Source organism: Drosophila ananassae, chromosome 2L (genome assembly GCF_017639315.1).
Source record: "Drosophila ananassae strain 14024-0371.13 chromosome 2L, ASM1763931v2, whole genome shotgun sequence".
NCBI lineage: Eukaryota > Metazoa > Arthropoda > Insecta > Diptera > Drosophilidae > Drosophila > Drosophila ananassae.
Window position 1 is genome coordinate 16,716,598 of NC_057927.1, and position 25,812 is coordinate 16,742,409.

Here is a 25,812-nt window from a genome sequence, read left to right on the forward strand (position 1 = left end):
TGGCCAAGATTGGGGCGCCTCCATTCGGCACCAGCCCTCCCATTGCCCAATCTGCTTGCAGCACAGACCTGTCTTCAAATTTATGCACACTTTTTATTGGCATTTGTTTAGTGGCCGGCTCATGAAAATTCCGTTTCTGATAATTAAGCACATTTGGTGTACTTGCAGTTGCATTCTTTGGGCGCTCTGTGCTCGAATGGGGTGGATATTTTCGTACTGCATGGTATGGTCGGCGTCCCACAAGCATTTCAAAATTTAATTGAATTAAATTGTTGATTGAGGCGCTGAAAATGAGTTTTCATGGCGCGCACTCAAACAGTCAGTTGGCCGAACGGACAGTCGGGCAGTCAGACAGTTTCCCAAGTGGTTTTTCACGTTCTGGTTGCTGTTGGGGAGCTGGCTGCTTCAATGGGCTTGCATTGTCAATCAGCGTTTGGTGGAAACAGAAGCGGAAATCGGCGAGCCGGCTAGCCAGTCGACCAGCCAAATGCCATCAACCAGGCCCAGAGCACGTAGCCAAAACAAGTACCATAGAAGCCAAAGCCCAAACGAAAACTTCCGCCCCGAGAATGTGCTTGAACTTATGGAAGCTGCCATCTCCGGCCCAGGCCCTTAACTACCTGCTAAGCATTATCATTTAGTTAATATCTCGGCTTAGGCCTCTGCCCAGCTTAAGCCGCGTTTGCCCAACTTAGAACCAAATTCACGAAAAATTCACAAAAAAAGAATAACAACAGAAAACTTCTTCTTTGGCCAAGAACCAGTTTCTGGCCAAAACAAGTTTGAGTTCATTTTGTTTCTTTTTATTTTTTTTTTTTTTTGGCAAAAGTTGAGGCTATTAAAACGCCGCTACCAAGCCACAGTTTGCAGCTGTCCGAAGCCATATGAAGCCATGAAGGAAACTCAGCCAAGAGCCCAAAAATTTCTTCAAAATGAAATTTTGTAGGCTTCCCGAAGAGCAAATAGCAGAAGAAGCAAGCCACACACTTTCCAAATTAGTCGTCAGTTCTTGCTTAATTAATTTTCACAAAAATGATGCAGTCAGTTCTTTGCTTGCCTCAGCATGTGGCAGGCACAGTAAGAGGAAAGTAAATAGCAGCTTTTGACTCTATATTTATTGGAAAAGGAGCAAGCTGAGATCCTTCGAAGGGCAGCTCACCACTAACCTTTCTTCAAACTTGATCCTTACTGCCTGATACCCCTTACTTCTCTACGTTTCTGGGTAGAACCTTTAGCTCTCCACTTCTGACCACAACTGTAGTGTACCCTAGCGAGGCTGACTCTTGAACCGAGCAAGTACCGCAAGCTGCAGCCGATCGGGAAAAGGCGATAAAGCCCACGGAGAGAGAGAGAGGAGCTCTTGGGCAGACTGGGACCTCTTCCTGCAGAACAATGCAGCTTGCCTGTGCTGGAAGGCACCCGAGATCAATGACACCATGATGAGCATTCGCATTCGGGTGGATGTGAATGGTTGCCTCCTTTGGATTCTAGTGATTCCAGTGATGTTGCAACACCAAGATGCTGCCCCGGCTGCTGCAGCTTCTTGGCTGTCATTGTGCAGCACGAAAGAAAGTTGCCCAGTGTCGTGAGTGACTAACTGACTGGCTCTCTAACATAGAACAGAAACAGTTTGTGTCTTGTCTGCGCCTCCTCGATGCCGAGAGTTGTCTTCTGTCTTCAGTCTTTAGTCTGCCGTCTCCAGTCTCCAGTCTTCTGTAGAGTCGTGACACCGAACAAATGTCAGCACTTGCGGGCGTGCATTTGCGGCTTTGACTTTGAGCCAAACCCACAAGAAGCTGGTCCCAGGCCCCAGGCTCTAACTCTAGCTATAGCTCTAGTCCCAGTCCCAGGCCCGACTCGGACCAATCAATTATGTTGGCCTAGCCGTATATATTTGATATGGCTATGATGGGTTTCAGGGGCCCGCTAATGTGCGTTCTGCCCTCCGGCGGCAATGACATCCGAAGCTCAAAGGCAGCCGCCTCAAAAGCACTCCGATCGCAATCAGCTATAACTGTACACAGCACTATTACACTGGGCTACAAGGCACTCAGGCAACTCCCTGGCAAGCTGCTGCTCCACATTTCCGATGCAACTACAGCCTAGCCTTGGAGACTTAACCTCCGCCTTGGTCTTGGCCGTTCATTGAGCGATCAGTCGATCAACCGATCAGCCCCTTGGCACGCCCACCAACCGTCCAACCGACCAACCGACCGGCCAGACCGCACATGGTCAAGCGGCCGAGATACTCGTTTAAGATAGTCAAGTGTCGCGGCGCCCGCTATATTTAGATCCAGAGATACAGATACACGGCGACAGTGCGTTTCGAAAATATTGAATTTCACGAGTCATCGGTGGATCTTAATTATTTAATCCCAACACACAAATGATGTGATAAAGTGGGTTAAGCGGTTAGACAAAAATAAGATAAATCTCTAGTAGATAATGAAATAGTTGTAAACATGAATTCTTTGAATTTTTGTCTATTTTTTAAACAAAACATGCTGTCTCTCGTTAAGCTTTCTAATTTTTGTGGTTGACAAGTTCCCACACAAGCGTACATACTTCTGAGAGGCACTGTAATTACACAGCAATCGCTTCTTGGCCAGGGCCGAAACAAAATCGAATGTCAACGATCGCTGGACAACAAAACGATCGGCCACAGAAGTGAGCCAGAGGTTGGCCCCTTATGGAGGCATCTCTTTTCCGTGAGTGGCACACGAACGATCAATCACAATCTCTGCCCAAACTATATTTCGGCCATGTCTCTGGCCAGATGATTGGAGGTGGGCCTTGGCGGCAGAGATTGTTGCAATTATGGCCAAGTAGTAAGCGGATGCGGGTTCATTATAATAAGAAGGTAAGAAAGAGTCTTTGACCTGCGAATAGTACCATCTCGGCTGTGTCTTTTTTTGGCAGAAACCGAACCGAACCACGTTCAAATTTAGATCAAATCTGACAGAAGTGCTGAGAGATTTATGATGGCCGGAGGCCTCTTCACACTGGGACTGGGCTGTCAGAAAGCGGGCTAAAGAATGTGACAGATCTCCGGATCGAAAGAGTTCTCTCGCCAATGGAACATGAAATTCATTTCAGCGATCGCCAAGCCAAACAATTTTAATGGCCGATCGAGCGTGTCGAACTGTTTGTTGACATGCCCGGCTGGCTATCTCACGGATACCCATGTATCTCTAGCTGTAGCTGTAAATTGTATCTGGCCGCAGTTGCCTTGCTCTTCATATTGGTTTCTTTTCATGTTCTCTGGCTGTCTATTTCTGTGGCTAATTAACTTGTTGCTCCAATGTGAACACGCATTTCTTTTTCTCGTTTTAACACTTTTGTTCTTGTTAGACCCACTGCTGGATGGATAAAAATGACGGGGGTTCTGCCGGCACGCTTATAAATTCATTTCCATGGGACATCAAACGTCAAATGGAGTGCGGAGAAAGTTCTGCGGTGGGGGACTGGGACTGGGACTGGGACTGCACTGCGGGTCAGGGAACTCTTGCCATAAATTTGCCTTAATTATCTCCATTTAACTCGGACTCGACCGGAGTCTGGCCTGGTTCATTAGCCAAAAGTATCTATGCATAAATTATACACTATATTTGTGAAACAGACAGCCCGGTGGAGAGACAAAAACTTGCCAAAAACAATGAAATCGATCATTCCGAAGAGTCATCCACATAGCGAGGTTCATTCACCTGTCCCTCAGAGACCTCGGAGAGCTAAGCCCTGGGGGGGAGGTGGTGTCTATTACCAGGTACCGTTAGAAACGTGATAAGCCATTCGGCCAGTAACGGTACGCTTTGTACAGCATGGGGCAGAATGTGCATAAATTGTTAGAAATTATGAGGAAAAGCCCAAAGCCAGAGGTGTAGGAAAGATAGGCACGCGTTGCGTCGTTGATCCCCCATCTCATCATGATCTCCCAGATCCCAGATATCAGATACCACTCGAAACTGATCGATTCTAGGCCTGATAAGCCAACTGTGAAGCCGTGGAAAGTTTCCATTTGCATATCAATAGCCCGGGCCAAGAACCACTAGTTATCATCGGCGGAGAGTGAATTTTTCAGATTTCAAAACTAGTCAGTGAAAAATCACTTCGAAAATGCATATTTCAGGCATTACTGCACTCTAATGAGCCGCATTGGTTACTTTTAATTCCCGCCCGGTTAGTCAGTGGCAGCCAAGCCATTTTGGAGCTTGTAAACGCGGCTATAAAGCAACAACTTTATGACTCAACCGGGGACCACCCCGACCTCGACTCGGCCACTAAAAAGTCATTTTAAATAACTAATTTTGAGGCCCCGCCGAAGAACGAGGAGGCGACAAAATCCCAGATATAATGCGAAGAGCATTGGTGGACGATGTTGAAATTTCCGTTGGCGCCAAACGAAAATGCTGTGGAAAATGGAAACTATCTCGCCATTCAATTGAGAGAAGACTATTTAATGGCCCAAAATATTTGGGCTATTTTTGGGTTTGGGGGGGTCTCTTCTTTCCATTTAAATGCTGATCAAAATATTGCGACAAGTCCAAGTGCCGGGCCAGGGATTATACCTTGGATAGTACCTTGTAAGCGGCTTAGAGATTCAATTTTGAAATATTAATTCAAGATATTGGAGAAGAAAGAGTAAAGTGTGCACACTTGCCACCAATTCCGGTCCAGTATCACCCATCGGCCGATAAGATGCGGCCCTGCCAGCGAGTTGGCTGGGGACTGGGTGGGAACTCGCACCGCCCCAAGGGGTGGGGCTGCATGCCGTAAATTGCCATAAATTAGTCAGTCAGCTCGGCGTAGAATTAGACGACGATGCAAGGTAAGCTGGCCCAACAAAGGCACCAGCCCAAGCACCACCAATGCAAATTTTTCAGTTTTTGTTGTCGCGCCTGTTGGCGAGATTTGCGTAACACATCGCTGACTGAGTGACTAACTGACTGAATGACTGACTGCCGAACTGCCGAACTGGCGGACTGGATGAGTGATGGATGGATGTGCCCCCAACCCATTCGAATTTAATTTTATGCACTTGCCGTCTGCAATAATTGACTGTTTATTGGCAGCAGCGTTGAAAGTCGGCTCTCGGCTTTTTGATCATTTATCGGATCAGTCAGTTTATAATTCGCACTGCCGCCTCGAAGTGAGCCAGCCAGCCAACCTCTACCTGGTTGCCCATTCTGTCATATGGCACTCGGATCTGTCCCTCGGGGAGTGTTGTGTTTGCCGTGACAAATGGCTCAGTGCGGAAGCAATTTCTGCTAAACTTTTCAGCTTTTCAGCTGCGAAATTGGTAATTTTTTTCCCTCGCATTTTTATAGCCAATAATTGCGGCTTTGACTTTGATTTCCGTGTGGGTGCCGGTGCCGGCTACAAATCTGTGCGCCGACTGGCGCCTCAGGTGGAGGTCACAGCGATGTTAAACGATTGGGAAATTGCAAAAATAAATGCAGAAAGTACACAGTCTCTTAATGGGACCAGCAAGGTACATGATGGGGTTAGGCCTCTGACTTTTGGGGTTTAATGACAAGAGGTATGTGTGTGTGCCATTTTAGAACTCCATCCCACCATAAAGCAATGTCTCCGATTCTGCAGTTAACCATATCTTCAGGTTTTGGCCATTAATTTATGAGGCTTCTTCAGCACTGTGCATACAAAGCCAAGAAAAGAAAGCCAATTTCTAGGTCATTGTATAAGAAACCGAAAAAGGAAAGAGCCAGAAAGCCAAAAAAATAACAAACAAACAAACAAGACACAAAGCGATCTGTTCCCGGGAACAAAAGTTATTTATGCAACTTGCCCGCTGCGGTTGCACGCCCGAAGTTCAAATGTCAAGTGAAAGAAGGAGCGACAGGGCTCCTCCCAGAACACCAAAGTCAGAGCTTGAAATAAAACATCTGTGCAGCGGCTGGCGGAGATTTCTATTTCAATTAGACGAACTGCTGCATGTGGGATGTCAGAACCATAATGAATACACAATAATGTTGTTAATTTTCAGTTTAGTTGCTCGCTTGCATCCATGAGTTTTTGTATCTGCCTCTTCGCCAGCCCGCATCTGCATCTGCATCTCCAGCTGCAGTCGCGTCAACTTTTTCGAATGAACTTCAACTGCTACGCCGAGATTCAAATTTAATGACTCTGCTTTTCGATTTACGAGATGTTTATGGCAAGCAGCCAGTCGGCCAGCTATCAGCGAGCCAAATAAACCAACAGAGTCGCAATCAAATTACAGTTTAGAGCAAAATCGAGGCACTCAGAGAAAAATATGGAAGAAAATCTGGTTCTTAAGGTCACCTTGGTTAGATTTTCTCTCCAAGATCCCTACATCTAAGGCGTTTTTTTCGGTGGAGTTGAACACGATCGGCGCCGGATTGAGACGCCTACGTCACCAGCATATCGCCTCCACTTTAGATTGCCGGAATTCTGTCCAAAGCTGGGACACAATTGATTTCTGATTTCAGATCTCTCAGATTTTGTTGCGTTTATGGCATATTTTTATGGCACTTTTGTGTCTCTTCTCTGTTGTTTTCCACTTTGGATAACATTCACTTTTTGTTTGGCACTTTCTTTCTAATCGAAAGTTTTCTACTTAGCTGCGTGTATCTGAAGAGCGTGGGAGTAGCTGGGCTGAGGCTGAGGCTTAGGCTGGAAGGGGGGACATGCGTTGGCCGCTGCTGCCAAAAATTCAAAAAACAAAAAGCACTTTTGGTTGCTTTTTGAATTAAAAATGAAAAAAACATTTGCCCGGCACCTGTTTATGGTCTTGGCTTTTGTTTAACATTGCAGCTGGGAGAGAGGGAGGGAGGTAGGCTGGTTCCAAAATCAACGTAGGTGGCTCGCTTGTGGCCCCAAATTGTTGCACTGTTCGGGTGCTTAGGTCCTGTCCCGTGGCCGAAAACAACAAACAATGCACTACGATTAAAATCTTCCAAATTTGCCCATTTGGCCAGGCCAGACCAGACCAGGCCAGGCCCGACCTGGCTAGATAGAAAGTGCAGTTTGCGCTGTTTAAAATCCAAAACAAATTCGGTAAACAAATCGGAAAAGAAAAGAATAAATGAGCGCCTGCTTCCAGTACCCAGTGCCCAGTGCCTTGCACAATTTTTCAATTAAAACTCAAATAAAAAGCAACAACAGGCCAACAGAATGGGAAAAAATAAACAAAAAACTGAGGAAAAGCGAGCACCAGCGGGGGATGGTAGTCGGGGGAAGGGTCAACGTACAGGTTATCGGGGAAATAACACAACAACAGGTTCTGGCCATAAAATGGGAAGAAACCGTTTCATTTTCTTGACTTTTCGCAAAAGGTGTAAACACAGGAGAGGAGGAGGAGGAGGGAGTGGATGGAGGCTAGACACTTGCGCGCACTAAACGATTGGGTTTTAAAGTGTTAAAAACTACCTGTAAGATGCAGAGATACAGATACACACTCCCGGGGCCGAGCCATGCCGAGCGGAGTGCATGAAATCGCTTGGCTGGAAAAATGCCATGAAATGGGCTTTCGTCAAATTAGCGTGGCAGCGTTAACGATGGATGGACGATGGCCAAGGGACTGGGCCTTAGCGAGGCTGGGCATCTAACAGATACATCTGTGCACCGGCTCTGTGGGATATTTCGCACTTTGCCTCACATTCTGTTAGTTCCTCTTCGTGTTCTTTTCTTTTTTTTGCCTACCTGGGCCTACCTTGTGGTGCCTTGATTTATATATTTTTACTGCAAAACTGCATTCGGTTTTTATCTGTATCTGCATTTGCATGACACTAGCCCTGGTGTGTTATCTAACTCGAAGAATGCTCCGTCCCGTAGCGTCTCTGACTTTGGCACTTGATCTACCAGAGTTATTTTCTGCCAGAGGAGCGAGCTGAAGCGAGAGCGAGTGCGAGTGCGAGAGGCCTCATAAATTCCCCGGTCGTTTAGTTTTTACGATTGTCGGCTGGCTTTGTTTGGCCCTGGCAGACACACACACACAGCACACCATCTCTCACACAGATACTCCTCCTTCGGTCGGTTGTATCTTTCGACGCTGGCCTATCTAAATACATGCCGAAGAGTTGAAGTGCCAGGGAGCCAGGGAGCCCAAGTCGGAGCAACGGCAGAAACAGCCTCCTGCCAAGATCTCTGCGCCTGCGTACTGTACTCGGTGACTCGGAAACTTGGCACTCCAAGACTAAGAACGAAGACCAAAAAATGCTACCAAAAACTGGTACCTGGCCCAGGCCAAAGTTTGCGTGCTTTGCTAAAGTTTCTGCCGAATCTGCCAGTCCCCCCAAAAAAATAAAAAGACTCTTTCAAAGAAGAACAGTCAGGTAGTAGTGGCCCTGTGGAGCCCCGGGGTAATCGTTTAATATTTTTTTGGCCAAGGTCCAGGAACAAGAATGAATGGGAGATCGAGGGAAAAACATTATTTATGGTGCATCAAAATTTATTCACGAAGGCGTGCAACTATTTTAACGGTCTTTGCCGTCCAGGAAATGCCGGGAAATGGACCGTTTAATGGCATTTCAGACTTGAAATTTGATATTTTCGTAGCGCAGTTCTAATTCAGAAGAGATGAGGGCGGCCACCCATCGATTCCACATCTCAATCTGATCTAAATCTGGCCAAGAGAGCTGTTGAATAGGCCCGCTTACTCATCCGCCATCACATCCCACCGAAGTGCCAGGCCTGATTGCTTTTAATTATGACACTTTTAGGAAAGCCCACAATCTTTTTTAAGTTTCAGGTCTCTGGTCTCGAGATTGCTGCCGAGTCATAAGTTGGTAAGGTAACGAAACTCCAAAGGAAAAGGCCGACTGGCAGACCTCGAGGAAAGTACTTTCATTTTCACGCTCATAAAATGGGACTCGCATTAAACTCAAAAAATGTTGTCATAAAAACTCAAAATCAGAAACGTACCAAGAGGGCCGAGAGCTAAGCGGCTTAAATGACATTTAAATCAGCCAAGAGCCGAGGGGCCACAGAGCAATCTGGGACAGAATTTGGACGGCTATGTAGAAAGGCAAGCAGGCACTGCCAGAGAGACACTCGAGTCTGAAGATCCCTTTCACTGAAAATGAGTCGCGAGCGCTTCAGGTCCCCCGGCCGGGACAGGAAGTTCGCACTTTGGCGAAGATCGAAGAACCCCAAAATGCAGAATGGAAATGAAGAATCTGAAGAAACCCCGGAGCGAGCCATACCAGCACACTCTGTCTAGAACACTCTTATTTTGCCATCCAATAACGCACCACACTCTTTTCTCTCCGTGCATCTGTCTTTTGCCGTGATTACGCTTTAATCTCGTTATAATGAGGCAGGAAAATTGCTTGGCGGATGTGCCGAGCGTGCCCGAAACGGGAACGGGATTGCAATTGGAATGGGATTGGGATTGGGAATAGGTAGGGGTATAGCTGACTGAGAGCTAAGCTGTGGTTGACATCCTGGACGCCAGCTGGGAAGCTGAGATTGAGTTACCAGGCAGGAGTAGGAGCCTGGAGCAGAGCTCACACAATGCAAACGCAGAAGGGGAGAATCCCAGAGCCCAGAGAGACAACCGGCAGACAGCAAATACACTTGTCCAAGTAATCTGTTCCTCCTCACTTTCGGGGCCCTTCTCGTTTCTGAAATATGATGCCGCCGAGGCGCAGGTCATAAATAAACCAAAGACACGAATCCCAGGGGGAGCCCAGGAGGGCAGGAGAGTGGAGTGTTGTGAGATAAGGTTAGATAAGGGCCGGCGTGTACAAATGCATCTCTACCTGAAGCAGGGGCCAAGTGAGCACTTCCTCCTTCTAAAGAAAGGGTTATATAGTATGTTCTTTTGAGGGAAGAATCATGTCGAGCGAGCATGAATGAAAGTTGTGTAACTTTTTGAATAAATTTAGTTGGAAACTGAGATCTAAAGGAATACATTACAGAATAGCTATTAGTCATGAACTGGAAATAGTCCGATTGTTACCTGTATTTAGTTGCATGCCTGGCAGAATCACCGAAGACTCCGACTTGAATCCTGCGCTGCTGCTGGTGGGCTTCTCCGCACCCATGTCCAGAGTGGTGGATCCCTCCAAATCGACCAGGGTGTTGCCCTTGAAGACGCCCGCACTGCGGTACTCCTTGGCGTAGGGCGTGGCCGACTGCGCCGCCCTCGAGGATATGGCCAAAAGGAGCCAGTAGACTCCCGCTTCTCCGGGCCACATTGCAGACCAGACACTCGCGGAAAACTCACTCACATAGACGACCGGAGTCCCAGGCAATGGAATTATAATTCAGACGACGCGTGACACTTTCAATTAACACCGCTCAGCGGCTGCCGCCGAGTGCGCAAAAAATGTATAACTTTTGATCATTAAATTAGTTAGAGCCGGGCCTGGTCAACCGTAAATTAAATTTGGTGGCTTTTGCTCTTTTTTTTCGCGCTTGTTAGTGGCAGTAATGTGTGTCGGCAATTAGTGGCAGATGACGCCGATGACGTCGTCTCCAGATCTTCCTCCAGAAATTGTGTCAGAGCGACGATACTGGATTGGCACTGGAAAGTACAAGAGACATAAAGATCGGGATTAGTAGTGACGGACGAGCGGGAGTTCACACAAGCATGCAAATCACTTTCGCAAGAGTTCCATCCAAAAAAAAAGAAGCCATAAACCCGATTGGAAATGGCCTTGCTCACTGGGGGATTTGTAGATTTAATGCGAAATGCTAATTAAGAGCATTTATGGGTTTCGTTAAACTAACAATTACATGTTTGTGTTTATCGAGTTTCAAAGTTACAGAACATTTTATGGGGATTGATTTGTCTGGAAGGGGGTTTATGAGGTGTTCGTGGGGTGTTCGGGAGGTGCTTCTGGGGGTTTGAAGTCAAACGCTTGTTGGATTTCACATTGCCATTTCATTGTTATTCCTCCCGGCATTAGCATATAGCGGAAATCGGGCTAGACACATTGCCAACAGCTGTTGTTTGTTGTTTTTAAGCCATTCCGGGCACTACCAAAATATCTCTCTATTAATCAAAAAAAAAATACGCGATATTTTCCAATGTGCTTAGCATACGCAGGATAACGAGGACGAGCCCACGAGAATTCCCTGATTCCGCGGTGGGAATCAGGGAATTAGGGAATCAAAAGAAATCCCACAATAAAGCCTGGAATGCCTCGCCCACGCCTGCGCATTGTCAGTCCACATATGGACTAGAAAGAGAGGGTGGTCTCTAGCAGAAAGAGACGGGGCATGCGATGCGCCCTTAGCGCCGCTCATAAATGTCAATGGAGGGCTCATGTTTTTGAGTTTATAGACGAGCCGAAAGAAGTAACATGTGGGCTGGCTGAGGCTTATTAACCATAACTTTGCACTCAAAAAAAAAACTGATACTTTATAGTATATGTATATTCTCTCATATTCACCAGCTATTTATAAACTAATGCTTGATTTTAAAAACATCAACAAACAAAGGCTGAAAATTTGCATATGTCAGTGTAACAATTCGAAGTTGATGGATGGATAAGTCACCCGAGCTTAAGCCAAATAAGCTCCGAACGAAACGGGTTTTGGCCAAATAATTCAATATTTTTGCATTGCTCAAACAAAAGCCCAGTTTTAAAAACAACGTGCAATTAATATCCGGCTGAGGGAACGACAAAAAAACAACAAATAGAAGCAAGTGCAGTTTCGCATTTGGCCTGTCCCGGCCTGTTTATGTTTGTTTTTCGGACGCGTTTTCAACGAAATTGAAATCGCAATGGCCCAATGGTCAGTACCTTGTGTGTTTTTTGAGAATACTCGTTGTGGGTCGGCTTTGTTTATTGTTTTTTTTTTATCTTAATTGGCACTTTCGGATGCTGCCAAGAGGGTTACAGCTGCGCGAGCTAACGGTAACTTCGCGAACGCATGCGCAGAACGACAGATAACACCACGAATTCGAGTTTTTCGATTCATTCAGCGACTATTCGAAAATAACAAACATTCTATCGAACATTCAGCATTGGCTGGGGCGATCGCGGCTACGACGGCAGCGCTCCGAAAATCCGCGACACACGTCCGCACAGTTGGAAATATTTTTGAATTTGATGTTATGGGACAGGGCCCACTGTAGGATTAGTGTGACCAGCTAGTAGGATCCATCAGCTGTTGCGCCGATATATAACAGTGAAACCTTAACAGCGCCATACACTTTAGGCGCTGCCCAACACCGAATGCGCCAAACCAAGAATTTTAAAAGTACTTTAAGTAAAAAATAATGAAACTATGACATATTCCGATTAACATTTTTTTTATTAAACCATTTCATACGACTGCTACACGACTGATGACCCTAAGACCCGAATAACAGTACACTTTTTACAACACAAGGTGAACTGCTTGATTTCCAAGTCCTCTGATATATACCGGATTCTGACGTTAAACTGAAAATAGACAAATCTAATCTTCATTTCAGAAATTTCTATAAAAAAGAAGCATATATTATTTTATTTTAATAGTTTTTATTGTTTGTCCGCATAATCTTGCACTGCTTTCTTTGTTCAGCGCCATCTAGTGCAAACTGCTTTTCATGTAAATAAATTTATACTTATAAGAACCGTGTAAAGTTTCATTCCCTTTGAAAGACTATTCCTATTTTTCCAATTTTAAATCGATATTCGTAAGAATTTTCCCAAACAATAGAATTTTATCAATTCTAAACCTTTTAAGATGTGTTCATACATATATCCATTTTCATTGAAGGTGGGTCCCGTTCAATATTTTAATAAATACATGCAGGTGACTAGATAGACCACAGCAATGGCTATATTTTTGTCAATATTCATCCGATTCTTGAGCAGAATACCTTAAATGATTCGTAGAACGATTCTCCATAATTCTGCATCAAAATCTCAGAACAAAATATTTTTTAGATTTTTTGTAAAATTTTCTGGGGGGTCCCCTTCAAATTTTGAAAAATTCATGCTGGGGCCTAGATGGCCCACAGCAATGGCTATATCTTCGTCAATATTCATCCGATTCTTGAGCGGAATACCTTAAATGATTTGTAGAACGATTCTCCATAATTCTGCATCAAAATCTCAGAACAAAATATTTTTTAGATTTTTTGTAAAATTTTCTGGGGGGTCCCCTTCAAATTTTGAAAAATTCATGCTGGGGCCTTGATGGCCCACAGCAATGGCTATATTTTTGTCAATATTCATCCGATTCTTGAGCAGAATACCTTAAATGATTCGTAGAACGATTCTCCATAATTCTGCATCAAAATCTCAGAACAAAATATTTTTTAGATTTTTTGTAAAATTTTCTGGGGGGTCCCCTTCAAATTTTGAAAAATTCATGCTGGGGCCTAGATGGCCCACAGCAATGGCTATATCTTCGTCAATATTCATCCGATTCTTGAGCGGAATACCTTAAATGATTTGTAGAACGATTCTCCATAATTCTGCATCAAAATCTCAGAACAAAATATTTTTTACATTTTTTGTAAAATTTTCTGGGGGGTCCCCATCAAATTTTGAAAAATTTATTCTGGGGCCTAGATGGCCTACAGCGATGGCTATATCTTCGTCAATATTCAACCGATTCTTGAGCGGAATATCTTAAATGATTTGTTGAACGATTCTCCATAATTCTGCATCAAAATCTCAGAACAAAATATTTTTTAGTATTTTTGTAAAATTTTCTGGGGGGTCCCCTTCAAATTTTGAAAAATGTATGCTGGGGCCTAGATGGCCCACAGCGATGGCTATATCTTCGTCAATATTCAACCGATTCTTGAGCGGAATACCTTAAATGATTTTTAGAACGATTCTCCATAATTCTGCATCAAAATCTCAGAACAAAATATTTTTTACATTTATTGTAAAATTTTCTGGGGGGTCCCCTTCAAATTTTGAAAAATTTATTCTGGGGCCTAGATGGCCTACAGCGATGGCTATATCTTCGTCAATATTCAACCGATTCTTGAGCGGAATATCTTAAATGATTTGTTGAACGATTCTCCATAATTCTGCATCAAAATCTCAGAACAAAATATTTTTTAGTATTTTTGTAAAATTTTCTGGGGGGTCCCCTTCAAATTTTGAAAAATTCATGCTGGGGCCTAGATGGCCCACAGCAATGGCTATATCTTCGTCAATATTCATCCGATTCTTGAGCGGAATACCTTAAATGATTTTTAGAACGATTCTCCATAATTCTGCATCAAAATCTCAGAACAAAATATTTTTTAGTATTTTTGTAAAATTTTCTGGGGGGTCCCCTTCAAATTTTGAAAAATGTATGCTGGGGCCTAGATGGCCCACAGCGATGGCTATATCTTCGTCAATATTCAACCGATTCTTGAGCGGAATATTTTAAATGATTTGTAGAACGATTCTCTATAATTCTGCATCAAAATCTCAGAACAAAATATTTTTCAGATTTTTTGTAAAATTTTCTGGGGGGTCCCCTTCAAATTTTGACAAATTCATGCTGGGGCCTAGATGGCCCACAGCGATGGCTATATCTTCGTCAATATTCATCCGATTCTTCAGCGGAATACCTTAAATGATTTGTTGAACGATTCTCCATAATTCTGCATCAAAATCTCAGAACAAAATATTTTTTAAATTTTTTGTAAAATTTTCTGGGGGGTCCCCTTCAAATTTTGAAAAATTCATGCTGGGGCCTAGATGGCCCACAGCGATGGCTATATCTTCGTCAATATTCATCCGATTCTTCAGCGGAATACCTTAAATGATTTGTAAAACGATTCTCCATAATTCTGCATCAAAATCTCAGAACAAAATATTTTTTATGATTTTTTCTTAAATTTTCTGGAGGCTTTTTAAATTGTATTGTACTGTATATTGTACTGTTGTAAATTGCGCAGTACTGTATGGCCCTCAGAGATGTCTGGTCTGTGTTCTTCAATTGCAATATTTTATTTCTTGGTTGTTTACTTGGTGAACCTTGTAAGGAAGTTACTTATTTGAGAAGGTCGTGGGCCTGGAGTTAGATCTGGAGGACCAGAGGGGCCATTGGAGGCAACTAGGTTTATCTAATAGGATGAAACTTTCATCATGAAAGGGATTCCCATCTCCGTCATCTGGCCCTGATGGTGCAGGTGAGCAGGTCACAGTGAGCGGTTATTAATGAGAACATCCAATATTGATAACTCCAGGAGTCTCTCCAAGTCTCTCCCGCTGGAGCCTGATAAGGAGAGCCAATCAGCGCACAGCTGGATGGAGTGTGCGCAGATGCGCTCTTATACCTTAGAGTCCTGTAGAGTCTTATATTTCCTAAACGTATGTATGTAACTTGCAAACCACCCCTCGCCACACACTCTGCTGCCAATCCACCAATCAGGAGAGAAAGGCTCCAAGGTGCAGGTGAGGCGGAAGGAGGTTTTTTCTGCTATTATTAAGCAGTTTTTTAGGGGCCCGTTCGCTGCTGTTAATTTGTGATGGGCCGCGTAATTTGCTTTGTTTTTTTTCCTGTCCTCTGCCGGCGTCGGCGACAGGATAAGCGTCGCTTGACCATCGGAAGTATCTGTCACTTCAGTCGCTTGCCGATTACCAAGGAGATTAGTGTAGTTAGCTCCGTGGCTCCGAACTCGACTGCCCTTCGAAATGCAAAGCCAAAAAGTGGCACTACTGGGCTCCCCGGATGAGCCCATTACAAGAAGCCAAAGCACGGCTTCCAATTCCGATACCACGAATATTACGGTTCCGCAACGTCCGTCCTCGCCGCGACAGTTTTTCGAAAGGCTCTACGGGCATTTAGAGACGCGCAGCTCCGAAAGTGGAGGAGACATAGATGTCGGCACCCATGCCCAGGGCCACACCCACAGCCACGGCCACAAGCCGCCACCTTGCGACACGCCTTACCACAGCGACGGCGGGAGCGTGTCCTCGCCGGACATTTCCATCAGCGACGAACGCGGAACGCTTCCGGGCTTTTCCGCCTACGATTTCTACAGCCAGTCCAAGGATTATTCGCAGCATTCGCAGAAGCTGAGCTACGTGAGCCCGCCGCCAATGATTAATCAAGGAGTACCCAATCCCGTCCTGCAGCATGGATTTCCTCCTGGTTTTCCAGGTGACCCGCACTTTAGCGCCGGATTCTCAGCATTCTGTAAGTAGTTTCAAAAAAATACTCCACGAATATCAAATTAAAATTTATTTGGTACTGCTTTTATTAAATTATAACTAAAATTTAAAATTATAGTGCCTTAATTAGTAAAATAATTTGTCAAAAGTATAAAGTATTGAATGTGTTTCTTTTAAAATAAACTTTAAAAGTATGTTGAAATATTTAAAGTTTTCAAAAATATAAAATCTGCCATGGAACCATTATAAATTCTATTCCTTGCTTCTTAATCTAAAAAAAAAAAACTACAGGAACACAAATCGTCATTTCGTCTTTAATTTAAAATTGTAAACTCTTAACACTTTAATACTCAACTCCTAAACATTTATTTTGAGGTTTTGTAGTTTTTAAACACTAAGTACATAAGTAAATTTGAGCTACTATGAATTTGGTCCTAAATAGAAGAGGGATTCTTGGGAAGAAGGGCACTAGTTTGCACTATTTGGAAGGCTTGGGCTTCTCGCCACGCGCCCTCTCCTCCTCCTCCCGTTTCTGCTTCAGGTTGCGAAGCTCCAGGCTCAGGAACATCTTAAGGTTCGGGTCAGTGATCTTGCTGAGGACGATCTCGCGGGCCTCCTCGTCGTTGTCGCCCAGGAGCTTGGCCAGGGTCTGGGCGTAGTCCAGCCAAACGCAGTTGGCGCATCCGGACATGCAGCAGTTGGTGGGCTCTGGGGGTATCTATTACAGAGAATGTTAAAGTGACTTTGAAGATAGGCTTCTTAGTAGCTGATAGTACCTCAATATCCTTGATATTCTTCTTCTTGGATTTGGTGTCATTGGAGCTCGCTTCTGGAACAGTTGGTTTGGTGGTGTTCAAGTTCTTGTCCAGCGTTGCAGGATCTTTTGGCGGCGTTTCTTTGGTCGGCAGCTCCTGGCGTTGTTTGTCCTTAGGTGGCGTGTCCTTGGAGCTGTTCCCAGCCAGTTGCCGGGCCAGCGATCCAAAGGCCCAGCGCTCAGCACCGCGTCTTAGGAGGAGGCATCGCGGACAGCTGAAGCACAGTGGAGCAAACATTTCGACCAAGTCCTAGTCTCAGTCCCCGTCCTAGTCCCGATCCTGATCCCAGTCCCTGAGATGTTCAAATTGTTGAGTTGACTGGCCTAGAGGAAGTGATGAACATTTCACACGCCTGCGCAGGTGCAGCCCAGATGAAAGTTAGTTCCGCAGGAACTGCCAAAAAAATCCGGATACAAAAAAAGCTTATTAAGTACATGTGCTATTGAATATCCTTGCGTCCAGTACACCAGCAAGGATTATGTAAAATCAGTGAAGAAAAAATAAAAGTAAGGAAAAGGGCCACACAATGCGCTGCTCCTGACCCTCGGTGCAAAGAAATTAGCCAAGAAAAAAAGGAATGGCCAGAAAAAATTAAAACGCATTCAGCTGTGAAAGTTTTCGTTTACTTGTGGCGTTTTCGTTTGCGGTTGATGAGTTGGCCAGGTGTGTGGGGGTTTGGGGGTGGTGGCCAGTGGCTAAAAAAGATTACAAATCCACCAGATAATGAAAACGATCCTTAAAGTAAAGAGTAAGGACATTAGAACTGATAAGAATCCTCTGAAACAAGTCTTTCTTCTTGAGTTCTTTAAGGAGTCGGTAGGTGAGTTCAAGCATTTTTAATAATAAAAAAAATAATAAAACACTTAAACTCTTTAAAAAACCAATTTCCGCATTAGTAAATGTTGGAAAAAAAAATCATAACTAGCAGAAAAAATTAACATTGTAATTGAGCTCCTCAGGAAACCTAAAAAACTAACAAAAGGTAGAAGGTAGAAGGGTAAGAACCACAACAAACTGTCCAAAGGACACTTGACTATCGAATTTCACACGTGATTTAAAAAAATGTAGGAAGCAAAGAAGGGGGGAACGACAAAATACTCGCACTCGACAGAAGGGAGGAACTTAAGCCACAGCCAGGCAAAGGGTAATCAACCACAAACTAGAGATTACCACGCCCCCTTCTCGTCCTGATTCCTGAATCCAATCCCCGCCCACGCTGCCACCAAACAACTTGTCAGCTTCGGCGCGCTACACCAATTAGACTCTAAACCGCACCACAGACAATGGACTGCGGCACCACCTAAATTCTGGGATCTGGGGTGGGTGTCAGGTGCTGGGACAGGAGGCTGGTGGAGCATAATGTGCGCTTGGATGGGTTTCCAGCGCCGGCAACGCTGCGAATGCAAACAAACAGACAGCAGATTGGAAAATGTGAATGAGAGGATTTTGATGATGATGATGGGTGGTAAGGTGGTGCGGTGGTGCGGTGGTTCTGTGCGCGGGATAGCCAGCTGTTGGCATTGTTGAAACTTTCCCGGATCAGCATAGATTGCCCAAAAAATGTATATATAAGAAACAAAAAGAGGATACACGTGGAAAATGCATTTGTAATGTGCACCAAAAACGCGAGCCACGCAACGTGGTTGGAGGTTGGAGGTGGGACATTGAATAGCCGAGTGGTTAATTATTTGTTTAACTGCCTTGGCACGCAACCACACTCTGGATCGTTTAGTCCTGCCCTGACATTTCCAAATTGTTTGTTAATGTAAGATTAATTTCGCTCTAACATCTCCATTATACTCGGAATGAATGAATGTGAACCAAAACATTTCTCATAGAGGGGTGCTATTTTTATCCTTCTTTAAACAAACAAAACAGACATTATGATGCACAAATATGAAAATTATCAAACAGGAAGGGTGCAATAGTTTTTTAGGGCTTTGGTTTCTTGAATTTAAAGGAATTAAGAGGAGAGGAGCTTATAATTTTTAAATAAAAGCTTGATTTTAACTTTCAAGTGCGATGGCTCTTACCCCTAAGTTAGCTCTTAGTTTACTATCTGTTAGCTTTAGATATATAAATAAATAAATAAATATATAAACTTTTATGTAAACTTTCAAGTGGCTCGAAGACGTCGTAAGGAAGGACGACAACGCCGTCAGAGGACCACCTTCAGTACGGAGCAGACCCTGCGGCTGGAGGTGGAGTTCCACAGGAATGAATACATCTCGAGGAGCCGTCGCTTCGAGCTGGCCGAGACCCTGCGGCTGACAGAGACGCAAATCAAGATCTGGTTCCAGAACCGCCGGGCGAAGGACAAGCGTATAGAAAAGGCTCAAATCGATCAGCACTACAGGTGAGATTTTGGAATCCTTTTCAAAAATGGACTAATGACAAGACTTGCAGACATACTAATTTTTTCAAAATTTAAATGTTAGTTTTATTTTCTAAATATTATCCCCCAAAAACATCTGCTTTATTTTATGCTTTTGAATTACGGCCACTATTTTTATTTGATATCCTGATCCAATATTTTGAAACGGAAGTAATTCAAAAGGACGTCACTAGTTTAATTGATGGGCCCACATAAAATTAACACGAAATTAATTTTACGACATTTACGCGCACACAAACCCAATTAGACAGACGATCCTGCCACTGCCACCGACACCGACACCGCCACCGCCTCCCCCTGCCCACCTAGCACCCTAGTTTCGTCCTTAGAAAGGAGTTGGTCATTTGATGTAATCAATTTTTCAGAAACTTTGTCGTGGCCAATGGTTTTATGAGCTCTATAATGGGTCAGACGAGTTACGCGCCTCCTGCCACACCGACCATGCCTCCCGGAGGCGTTGCAGTCGGCGTCGGCTTGGGGTACTATGCGACGCCAGCAGTGACGCCGACGTCGCTGCCGAAGGATAGCACGCAGGATAACAGCGACCACTACAAGCAACAAAGCCAACAACAACCACAACAACAACGGCAACGAAGCAGAGAAACGCCAACGCTTATTAACACATGCTAGCATTATTAAAAGATAACTATTATTAGTTTTAATTGAGCTTTAAACCGTTTAGATTTATGTAGCACCTTACTGAATAAACATAACTGATGAAATCGGAGATGCGTAAATATCTCCTCGGAAAACCAACTTATTACTCACGAGTATGTGTGTTAAATGAGCATTTTTACGCTTAGTGGGATAGCACTAGTTTGTTTATATAATAAAGAAAGACAACAAACTTGGTTAAAACTAAAAAAACTAATAAACAATGAAGCAGAGACAGCTGTTGCTGCTATCTACAAGATTAACATAAACTATCGATAAGAATGCTACTTAACAGCGGATAACAGACTGTTAACAACAGAGGTTAGAAGGATTATAGCAATAGCAGTTATTTATAGCAACTCCATATAAGTTTTATATTCGTGATCAGAAACAGGTAATATTGTTGCAAACTAAAAATAAAACAGATAAAACCATTTAAATTAAATGTTTTTTATTTTGATATCCATACATGCGTTATCAAAAACATTGGGCTTTACATTAAATGTCTAAAAATGACACTTTAAATTTTCGCAACTGGCTTAAGGCCCAGGATGAAGAATGACTGACGCAATACCGCGGCTGTAGCCTCGCACAGAAGGATTCGACTCCGGTTGACCGCAATAATCTCGCCAGCCTTGTTCTTCTCGATGCAGTAGCAGCTGTCGTAGAATTCGGTGAAGACGGTGCACACTTCGTAGCAGAATTCGCAGAGGAAATGCAGGAAGAGTTCGTTGGAGCACTTGATAAGGATATCGTGCATCTTCAGCAGGGTTTTGGCCAGCTTCCACTCCTTTTCGTGGCTCAAATCGATGTTGACTCCCTCCAGGACCTTGGCCAAGTCACTGAAGTCCTCGCCCGAGTTGCGGGCAATGGAGCAGATGCGCGTGTAGGTGTAGAGTAGATAGACGGCGGTGTTGCCGCGATCCTCGAGCATTTTGTCAAAGGAGAATATGTAGTCGCTAATACGGTTGTGGCACAGATCCGCATACTTTATACAACTGTAGGCTACTGCCTCTTGTGCGTCTTTGAGTTCCTGGGGAGTGAGCACGTCGTTGCGGCCGCGACTCTCCAGCTGGTTCAACGATCGCTTCATTCCCTCGTCCAGCAAGTCAGACAGTTTCACGGTGTCACCCGAACGGGTCTTGAATTTCTTTCCATCCTCGCCGAGCACCACCCCAAACTGAACGTGATCTACACGATGAACAGCCCGATCTAGGATGCCGCAACGCTCTGCCGCCTTGAAAATGGTATTGAAATGTGTGCTCTGTCCAGCGTCCACCACATAAATAATCCACGAGCACTTTTCCTCCTCCAATCGGTGACGAATGGCAGCCATATCAGAGGTATCGTACGTGAACCCACCATCGGACTTCACGATCGTTAGGGGGATGCCTGTTTTGCTCTCGTCTGGCCACATAATCTCACGTCCCTCATCCGGCTCCAGCAAGTTCTTCTTTCGCAAGAACTCAACCACAGACAGCATACGAGACTGGTAGAAGGATTCGCCACGCTCTTGGATCGACACATCGAGGCGATTGTAGATGGTTTGGAACTCCTTCCGCGACACATCGCAAATCAACTGCCAGGCCTTAATGGAGTTGGGCTCGCCGCTCTGCAGGGAAACCACTCGACTGTACGCCCTCTTCTTGAACTCCTCGTCCTCGTCGAACCGCTTCTTGGACTCCTTGTAGAAGACCTGTAGATCGCCGATGGGAGGACTTTCGTTCAGGAAATTGGGGAACCGATCTTCCAGGTGGGCGATCAGCATGCCAAACTGTGTGCCCCAATCGCCGAGGTGGTTAATGCGAACGACGTCGTGCTGAAGAAACTCCAGTAGCCGGCAAATAGATTCTCCAATGATGGTGGACCGCAGGTGACCCACGTGCATCTGCTTGGCAATGTTGGGCGATGAAAAGTCGATAAGGACTCGTCTTTTGGGAACCGGGGGTGGTTTCACGCCGTTTCTTAGAAGGCCGCTTAAAGCTTGTGATGCATAGTTTCTGGGGGAATGAGATTCTTGTGATCACGATTCAATAATAACCGTTTCTAATAAGCCGCAACTTACTTGCTCAGAAAGACATTAACAAACCCGGCTCCGGCCACTTCTAGCTTTTCAATAAGTGGCGAAACTGGGCAGTTTCTCTGTATTTCAGTGGCAATGTCGCCTGGCGACTTGTTGATTCCCTTTTCCTTGAGTTGCTTGGCCAATTTCATCGCATTATTGCACTGGTAGTCGCCAAACTTTGCCGAAGCGCTGTTGACAGGAGCAATTGAAACGGGAGTGTCCTTGTATTCCGGAAAAGCTAATGCAATTGCCTGGGCGAACACGAAATGCAGATGCTCCGTGATAGAGCTGTTCTCCTGGACCTCAATGCTGCCACCGGCTTTCGACTCCTCGGCTATGGACTTTGAATAGAAGAGAATCGTAAAATAAACAATTTATACAGGGCTGGCATTAACATACTTGTCTGAGGATAGCCAGGCGGTGCTTGAGCTTTGTGTTTTCCACCTGCAGTTTAAGCAGATCGTCATCAGTTTGGTCCGCAGAGCCATTGTTCGCCTTGCTGCTTTGTAATTGGGCTGCAAGTCTCTGCGTTTCAAGTTCCTGCAAAGGCAGTTTATGAAGATATTTGGCGAGGACAAATTTCATCAAGGGCTTACCAGCTCTTCGAGTTTCTTTAGCTCAACATTCAGACCCATCTTCCCAATTCCTTTTACCGATCAACAAGAAAAATATGCCACATGGATGCCGCACAATGTGCGAAACTGGTTACCATCAGCTGTTGCTGGTTGCTGCGACCGATACAACTATCGATAGTCCATGTTAGGTTTTTGAAAAAGGGATTTCTACAAAAAATAGACAAGTGAATGCAATTAAGATATTATTAAATAATTTTATCATTATGAAACTTTCTTTAGAATCGAAAAATATAATACTTTCAGACAGTAAACTCGATTACATTCATTTATAAGTCGATAGATTGTGTTAACACTTTTAATCGATAGAAACTTAGTGGGGATGATAAATACCTGTCAGGAAATCGGTCAAAATTTCCTTTTCTTTCGTTTGTTCGTGTATGTTTGACTTTTTCTAAGTTGGTTAAAGAGAAAACTAACAAAACATGACAGCAGTTGCGGGCTTAAAGGATCAAACCGCAGAGGATCCCGCCTCGGAGGTTATAGTAATTCCAGACCGCGAAGATGTAAGTAAAAGTGACCGACCGACACTTTTGTGTGTATACGTGTTTGTGGGCGGCGGTGTCTCATTCCCCGGATGACGCATTTTAATACGTATTTCGTGCACCTACACCTCTCGCTCCTTCCTCCCGACAGGACATCTGTGAATTGGAGCACTTGCGTAAGCTCTTCATCGGCGGCCTGGCACCCTACACCACGGAGGAGGGCCTGAAGGTGTTCTACGGCCAGTGGGGCAAGGTGGTTGATGTTGTGGTGATGCGCGATGCAACCACCAAACGCTCTCGCGGCTTCGGCTTCATCACCTACACAAAGTCTTTAATGGTAGACAAGGCGCAGGAGAACCGCCCGCATGTCATCGACGGCAAGTAAGTTTTTTCCCCCAAAATGCCTTCAATATGGTTCCTAATTACATATGTATTCCCCATTCTCATAGAACTGTGGAAGCAAAGCGGGCTTTGCCCCGCCCCGAACGTGAATCACGCGAGACCAACATATCAGTTAAGAAGCTTTTTGTGGGGGGCCTGAAAGACAACCACGACGAGGAATGCCTCCGGGAGTACTTCATGCAGTTTGGTAATGTGGTCTCCGTCAAGTTGCTCACCGACAAGACCACCGGCAAGCGTCGAGGTTTCGCCTTTATCGAGTTTGACGACTACGATGCCGTAGACAAAGCCATACGTAAGTGGAATATCTTAACTCCAATGCATATTTTAATCTTGTTCCTTTTTTATTGCAGTTCAAAAGCAGCATTCTATCAAGTATGTACATGTGGACGTTAAGAAGTCAATTTACAACCTAGAGAAGAAAGAGAGACACCCGCCTGGAGCTCCACCAAACGGCATGAAGCCGCCGATGAATCAGTACCAACACCCGCCTCCGCCGCCCCAAAACGGAACTATGCCGCCGGCCGGCTACCGTCCACCTGGACCACCCCCTCCTTCGGCAATGATGCCGTACCAGCAGCAACCCCCTCCACCACCCATGAACGCCCCTCCGCCAAACTACAACTACTGGGGTCCGCCCCCGCCGCCAATGCAGCCTTATTACCAACAGCCCCCTCCGCCGCAAATGAACGCCTGGGGGGCCTATCCACCGGCCCAGAATGGCTGGAACGCCCCGCCACCTCCACCACCTGGTGCCCAGTCACAATGGCACCCAGGTCAGTGGGGATGCCCGCCACCGGTGCAACAGGCACCACCGCCAACCACAGCGCCTCCGCCGATGGACCACCACCGCAACGGACCACCGCCGCCGGCGCCCGGCAACTGGAACATGCCGCCGAATGCGCCTCCACCGATCCCGGGCGCACCACCTCCGCAGGCTCCACCGCCGCACCCGCAACCACCTCCGCCTAACTTTGGCACCGGTTACCAGCAAAGCTACGGAGGCGGACCGACCAAACATAATATGGGTGGGAATCGCATGAATCCCTATGGGACAACGCCCCCGAATCCCTATCGTGAGTGTTTGTGGTTAGAATCTGAAATTTTTTATTTGATTTTTTATATTTTAGACAACCCTCAACCTCCAGCAGCACCGTATGCTCCCTACAATGTTGCGGCTCCGCCGCCGAATGGAGCTGTTCCGACTAGTCACAAGCCAATCGCGAATGGATCGGTGTCCACCGGAGGCAGCGCCAATAGCAAGTACCGCCGGTAGATTTGGTGAGTAGAAGCCGCTAGTCAGAGCACAACCCGTCCCCGCCATTAGTCGTTCGTTTTTATTGTGGCATATTTATAAGATATACAAAATACGTCTTGCCACACTCCAATCAATTGAAAAACTTGCACTACGTATGAAGTCGCTTCTATTGTATTAACTAATGTGTAAATTTTCTCTGATTTAGATGCCTCACAAGTCAAGATACTGTTAAATAAGCTTGTTGATAAGATAGGCTCCGCTCGCTTAGAGTTACTAACAGGACCTTTATCGCATTGTCTCTCTATCATAGGCATGAAACTAGAGATTTAATTAAGATATACCATGGATATAACTACGATTGACCTAAGCTAAGCCGAAGACTATATGCATTAATATTTACAAAAAAAAACATAACATAAAGAAAGAAATTATTCGGATTATCTAGCTTCAAGTTAGCTACTCCAACTTTGTCTTATTTTTGACTATTTTTGTATCCTTACAAATCGTAGAATAAACCAAGATACGATTTAAACCCAGGCTCTCTATCCAACTCTCTTTGTTATTAAATCCTTGTTAGGTCCTCCTTGGGATGCAATTGAAAATAACTTAGGAATTAATGGTGAACTATACAAGAATTGCGTGAGCTTAGTCGAAATATGTATGTCTCTTAGTAGCACCACAATAAACCATAAAATTCGTCCAGAAATAGATAAAAATAAACTCCAATTTATAAAAGAGACCGACCCGGAAATCAAATCGGAAAAGTGGGCCACGGATGTGTGGCCCTGTCTGTAAATGTGCACATGAGTTGATATCAAAACTATTGTCAATTTTACGAGGATCAAAGTGGATACTTATTATACAAGAACCTGCTATACTATTTGTGAAGTTTTAAAAGGTTTCTACAGTGGCTCTGATGCCACGCCTGTTTAAAAATATTCTTAAACTTTGGTTTGCTCTCGGATGAACAGCAGTTGCTTATTTTTATATGTAAAACATGTAACTATGAGAGGGAATATCACTAAGACACTGTATGTATTTATTCTGTTTTCAAGCTACGACA

The 25,812-nt window shown here is 44.8% G+C and overlaps 5 protein-coding genes across 8 annotated transcripts in view; 2 read left to right on the top strand and 3 right to left on the bottom strand.

The window, feature by feature from the left end:
• Positions 1-12,099, bottom strand: part of LOC6499258 — a 27,226-nt gene extending 15,127 nt beyond the window's left edge. Inside the window, exons 1-2 of the mRNA XM_001954975.4 lie at positions 11,730-12,099; positions 9,938-10,504 (exon numbers count right to left, since the gene is read on the bottom strand). Of these exons, the coding sequence (XP_001955011.1) occupies positions 9,938-10,175 (238 nt within the window). The 5' untranslated portion in view covers positions 10,176-10,504; positions 11,730-12,099. The remainder of the gene's footprint in view (positions 1-9,937; positions 10,505-11,729) is intronic.
• Positions 12,100-15,257: 3,158 nt separating this feature from the next.
• Positions 15,258-20,043, top strand: LOC6501334 (homeobox protein rough). Of its 2 annotated transcripts, none has more exons than XM_001954976.3 (3): positions 15,258-16,071; positions 18,983-19,217; positions 19,622-20,043. In XM_001954976.3, the coding sequence occupies exons 1-3, from the start codon at positions 15,567-15,569 to the stop codon at positions 19,884-19,886; spliced, it is 1,005 nt and encodes a 334-aa protein (XP_001955012.1). In that variant the 5' UTR covers positions 15,258-15,566; the 3' UTR covers positions 19,887-20,043. The 2 variants fall into 2 exon arrangements, with proteins under 2 accessions (XP_001955012.1, XP_044571432.1); XM_044715497.1 differs by having other exon boundaries at positions 19,504-19,756.
• LOC6499257 (UPF0651 protein YPL107W, mitochondrial) lies at positions 16,102-20,190 on the bottom strand. Of its 2 annotated transcripts, none has more exons than XM_001954977.4 (3): positions 20,025-20,190; positions 16,823-17,254; positions 16,102-16,764 (listed from the first exon to the last, which is right to left on the bottom strand). In XM_001954977.4, the coding sequence occupies exons 2-3, from the start codon at positions 17,096-17,098 to the stop codon at positions 16,525-16,527; spliced, it is 516 nt and encodes a 171-aa protein (XP_001955013.1). In that variant the 5' UTR covers positions 17,099-17,254; positions 20,025-20,190; the 3' UTR covers positions 16,102-16,524. The 2 variants fall into 2 exon arrangements, with proteins under 2 accessions (XP_001955013.1, XP_044571447.1); XM_044715512.1 differs by having other exon boundaries at positions 19,952-20,190.
• Positions 20,191-20,344: 154 nt separating this feature from the next.
• Positions 20,345-22,721, bottom strand: LOC6499255 (probable arginine--tRNA ligase, cytoplasmic). Its single transcript, XM_001954978.4, has 4 exons — positions 22,572-22,721; positions 22,375-22,515; positions 21,976-22,316; positions 20,345-21,910 (listed from the first exon to the last, which is right to left on the bottom strand). Exons 1-4 carry the CDS (start codon positions 22,608-22,610, stop codon positions 20,431-20,433), a joined length of 2,001 nt encoding a protein of 666 aa, XP_001955014.1. The 5' UTR covers positions 22,611-22,721; the 3' UTR covers positions 20,345-20,430.
• A 175-nt stretch (positions 22,722-22,896) lies between these two features.
• On the top strand, positions 22,897-25,281 carry LOC6501335 (ribonucleoprotein RB97D). 2 transcript variants are annotated; one of them, XM_014911516.3, is made up of 6 exons: positions 22,897-23,113; positions 23,244-23,473; positions 23,542-23,786; positions 23,845-24,567; positions 24,622-24,772; positions 24,955-25,281. In XM_014911516.3, the coding sequence occupies exons 1-5, from the start codon at positions 23,033-23,035 to the stop codon at positions 24,765-24,767; spliced, it is 1,425 nt and encodes a 474-aa protein (XP_014767002.1). In that variant the 5' UTR covers positions 22,897-23,032; the 3' UTR covers positions 24,768-24,772; positions 24,955-25,281. The 2 variants fall into 2 exon arrangements, with proteins under 2 accessions (XP_014767002.1, XP_001955015.1); XM_001954979.4 differs by having other exon boundaries at positions 24,622-25,281.
• Positions 25,282-25,812: the final 531 nt, after the last annotated feature.

Bases quoted from the DNA above. Each gene is read 5' to 3' on its own strand.
- LOC6501334 (XM_001954976.3), top strand. From the start codon at position 15,567: ATGCAAAGCCAAAAAGTGGCACTACTGGGCTCCCCGGATGAGCCCATT. The intron at 16,072-18,982 runs GTAAGTAGTTTC...TAAACTTTCAAG, and splicing joins CGCCGGATTCTCAGCATTCT to TGGCTCGAAGACGTCGTAAG. The intron at 19,218-19,621 runs GTGAGATTTTGG...TCAATTTTTCAG, and splicing joins CAAATCGATCAGCACTACAG to AAACTTTGTCGTGGCCAATG.
- LOC6499257 (XM_001954977.4), bottom strand. From the start codon at position 17,098: ATGTTTGCTCCACTGTGCTTCAGCTGTCCGCGATGCCTCCTCCTAAGA. The intron at 16,765-16,822 runs GTACTATCAGCT...TCTCTGTAATAG, and splicing joins AGAATATCAAGGATATTGAG to ATACCCCCAGAGCCCACCAA.
- LOC6499255 (XM_001954978.4), bottom strand. From the start codon at position 22,610: ATGGGTCTGAATGTTGAGCTAAAGAAACTCGAAGAGCTG. The intron at 22,516-22,571 runs GTAAGCCCTTGA...CTGCCTTTGCAG, and splicing joins TAAAGAAACTCGAAGAGCTG to GAACTTGAAACGCAGAGACT. The intron at 22,317-22,374 runs GTATGTTAATGC...TTCTATTCAAAG, and splicing joins GCCTGGCTATCCTCAGACAA to TCCATAGCCGAGGAGTCGAA.
- LOC6501335 (XM_001954979.4), top strand. From the start codon at position 23,033: ATGACAGCAGTTGCGGGCTTAAAGGATCAAACCGCAGAGGATCCCGCC. The intron at 23,114-23,243 runs GTAAGTAAAAGT...TCCTCCCGACAG, and splicing joins TAATTCCAGACCGCGAAGAT to GACATCTGTGAATTGGAGCA. The intron at 23,787-23,844 runs GTAAGTGGAATA...TTTTTATTGCAG, and splicing joins TGCCGTAGACAAAGCCATAC to TTCAAAAGCAGCATTCTATC.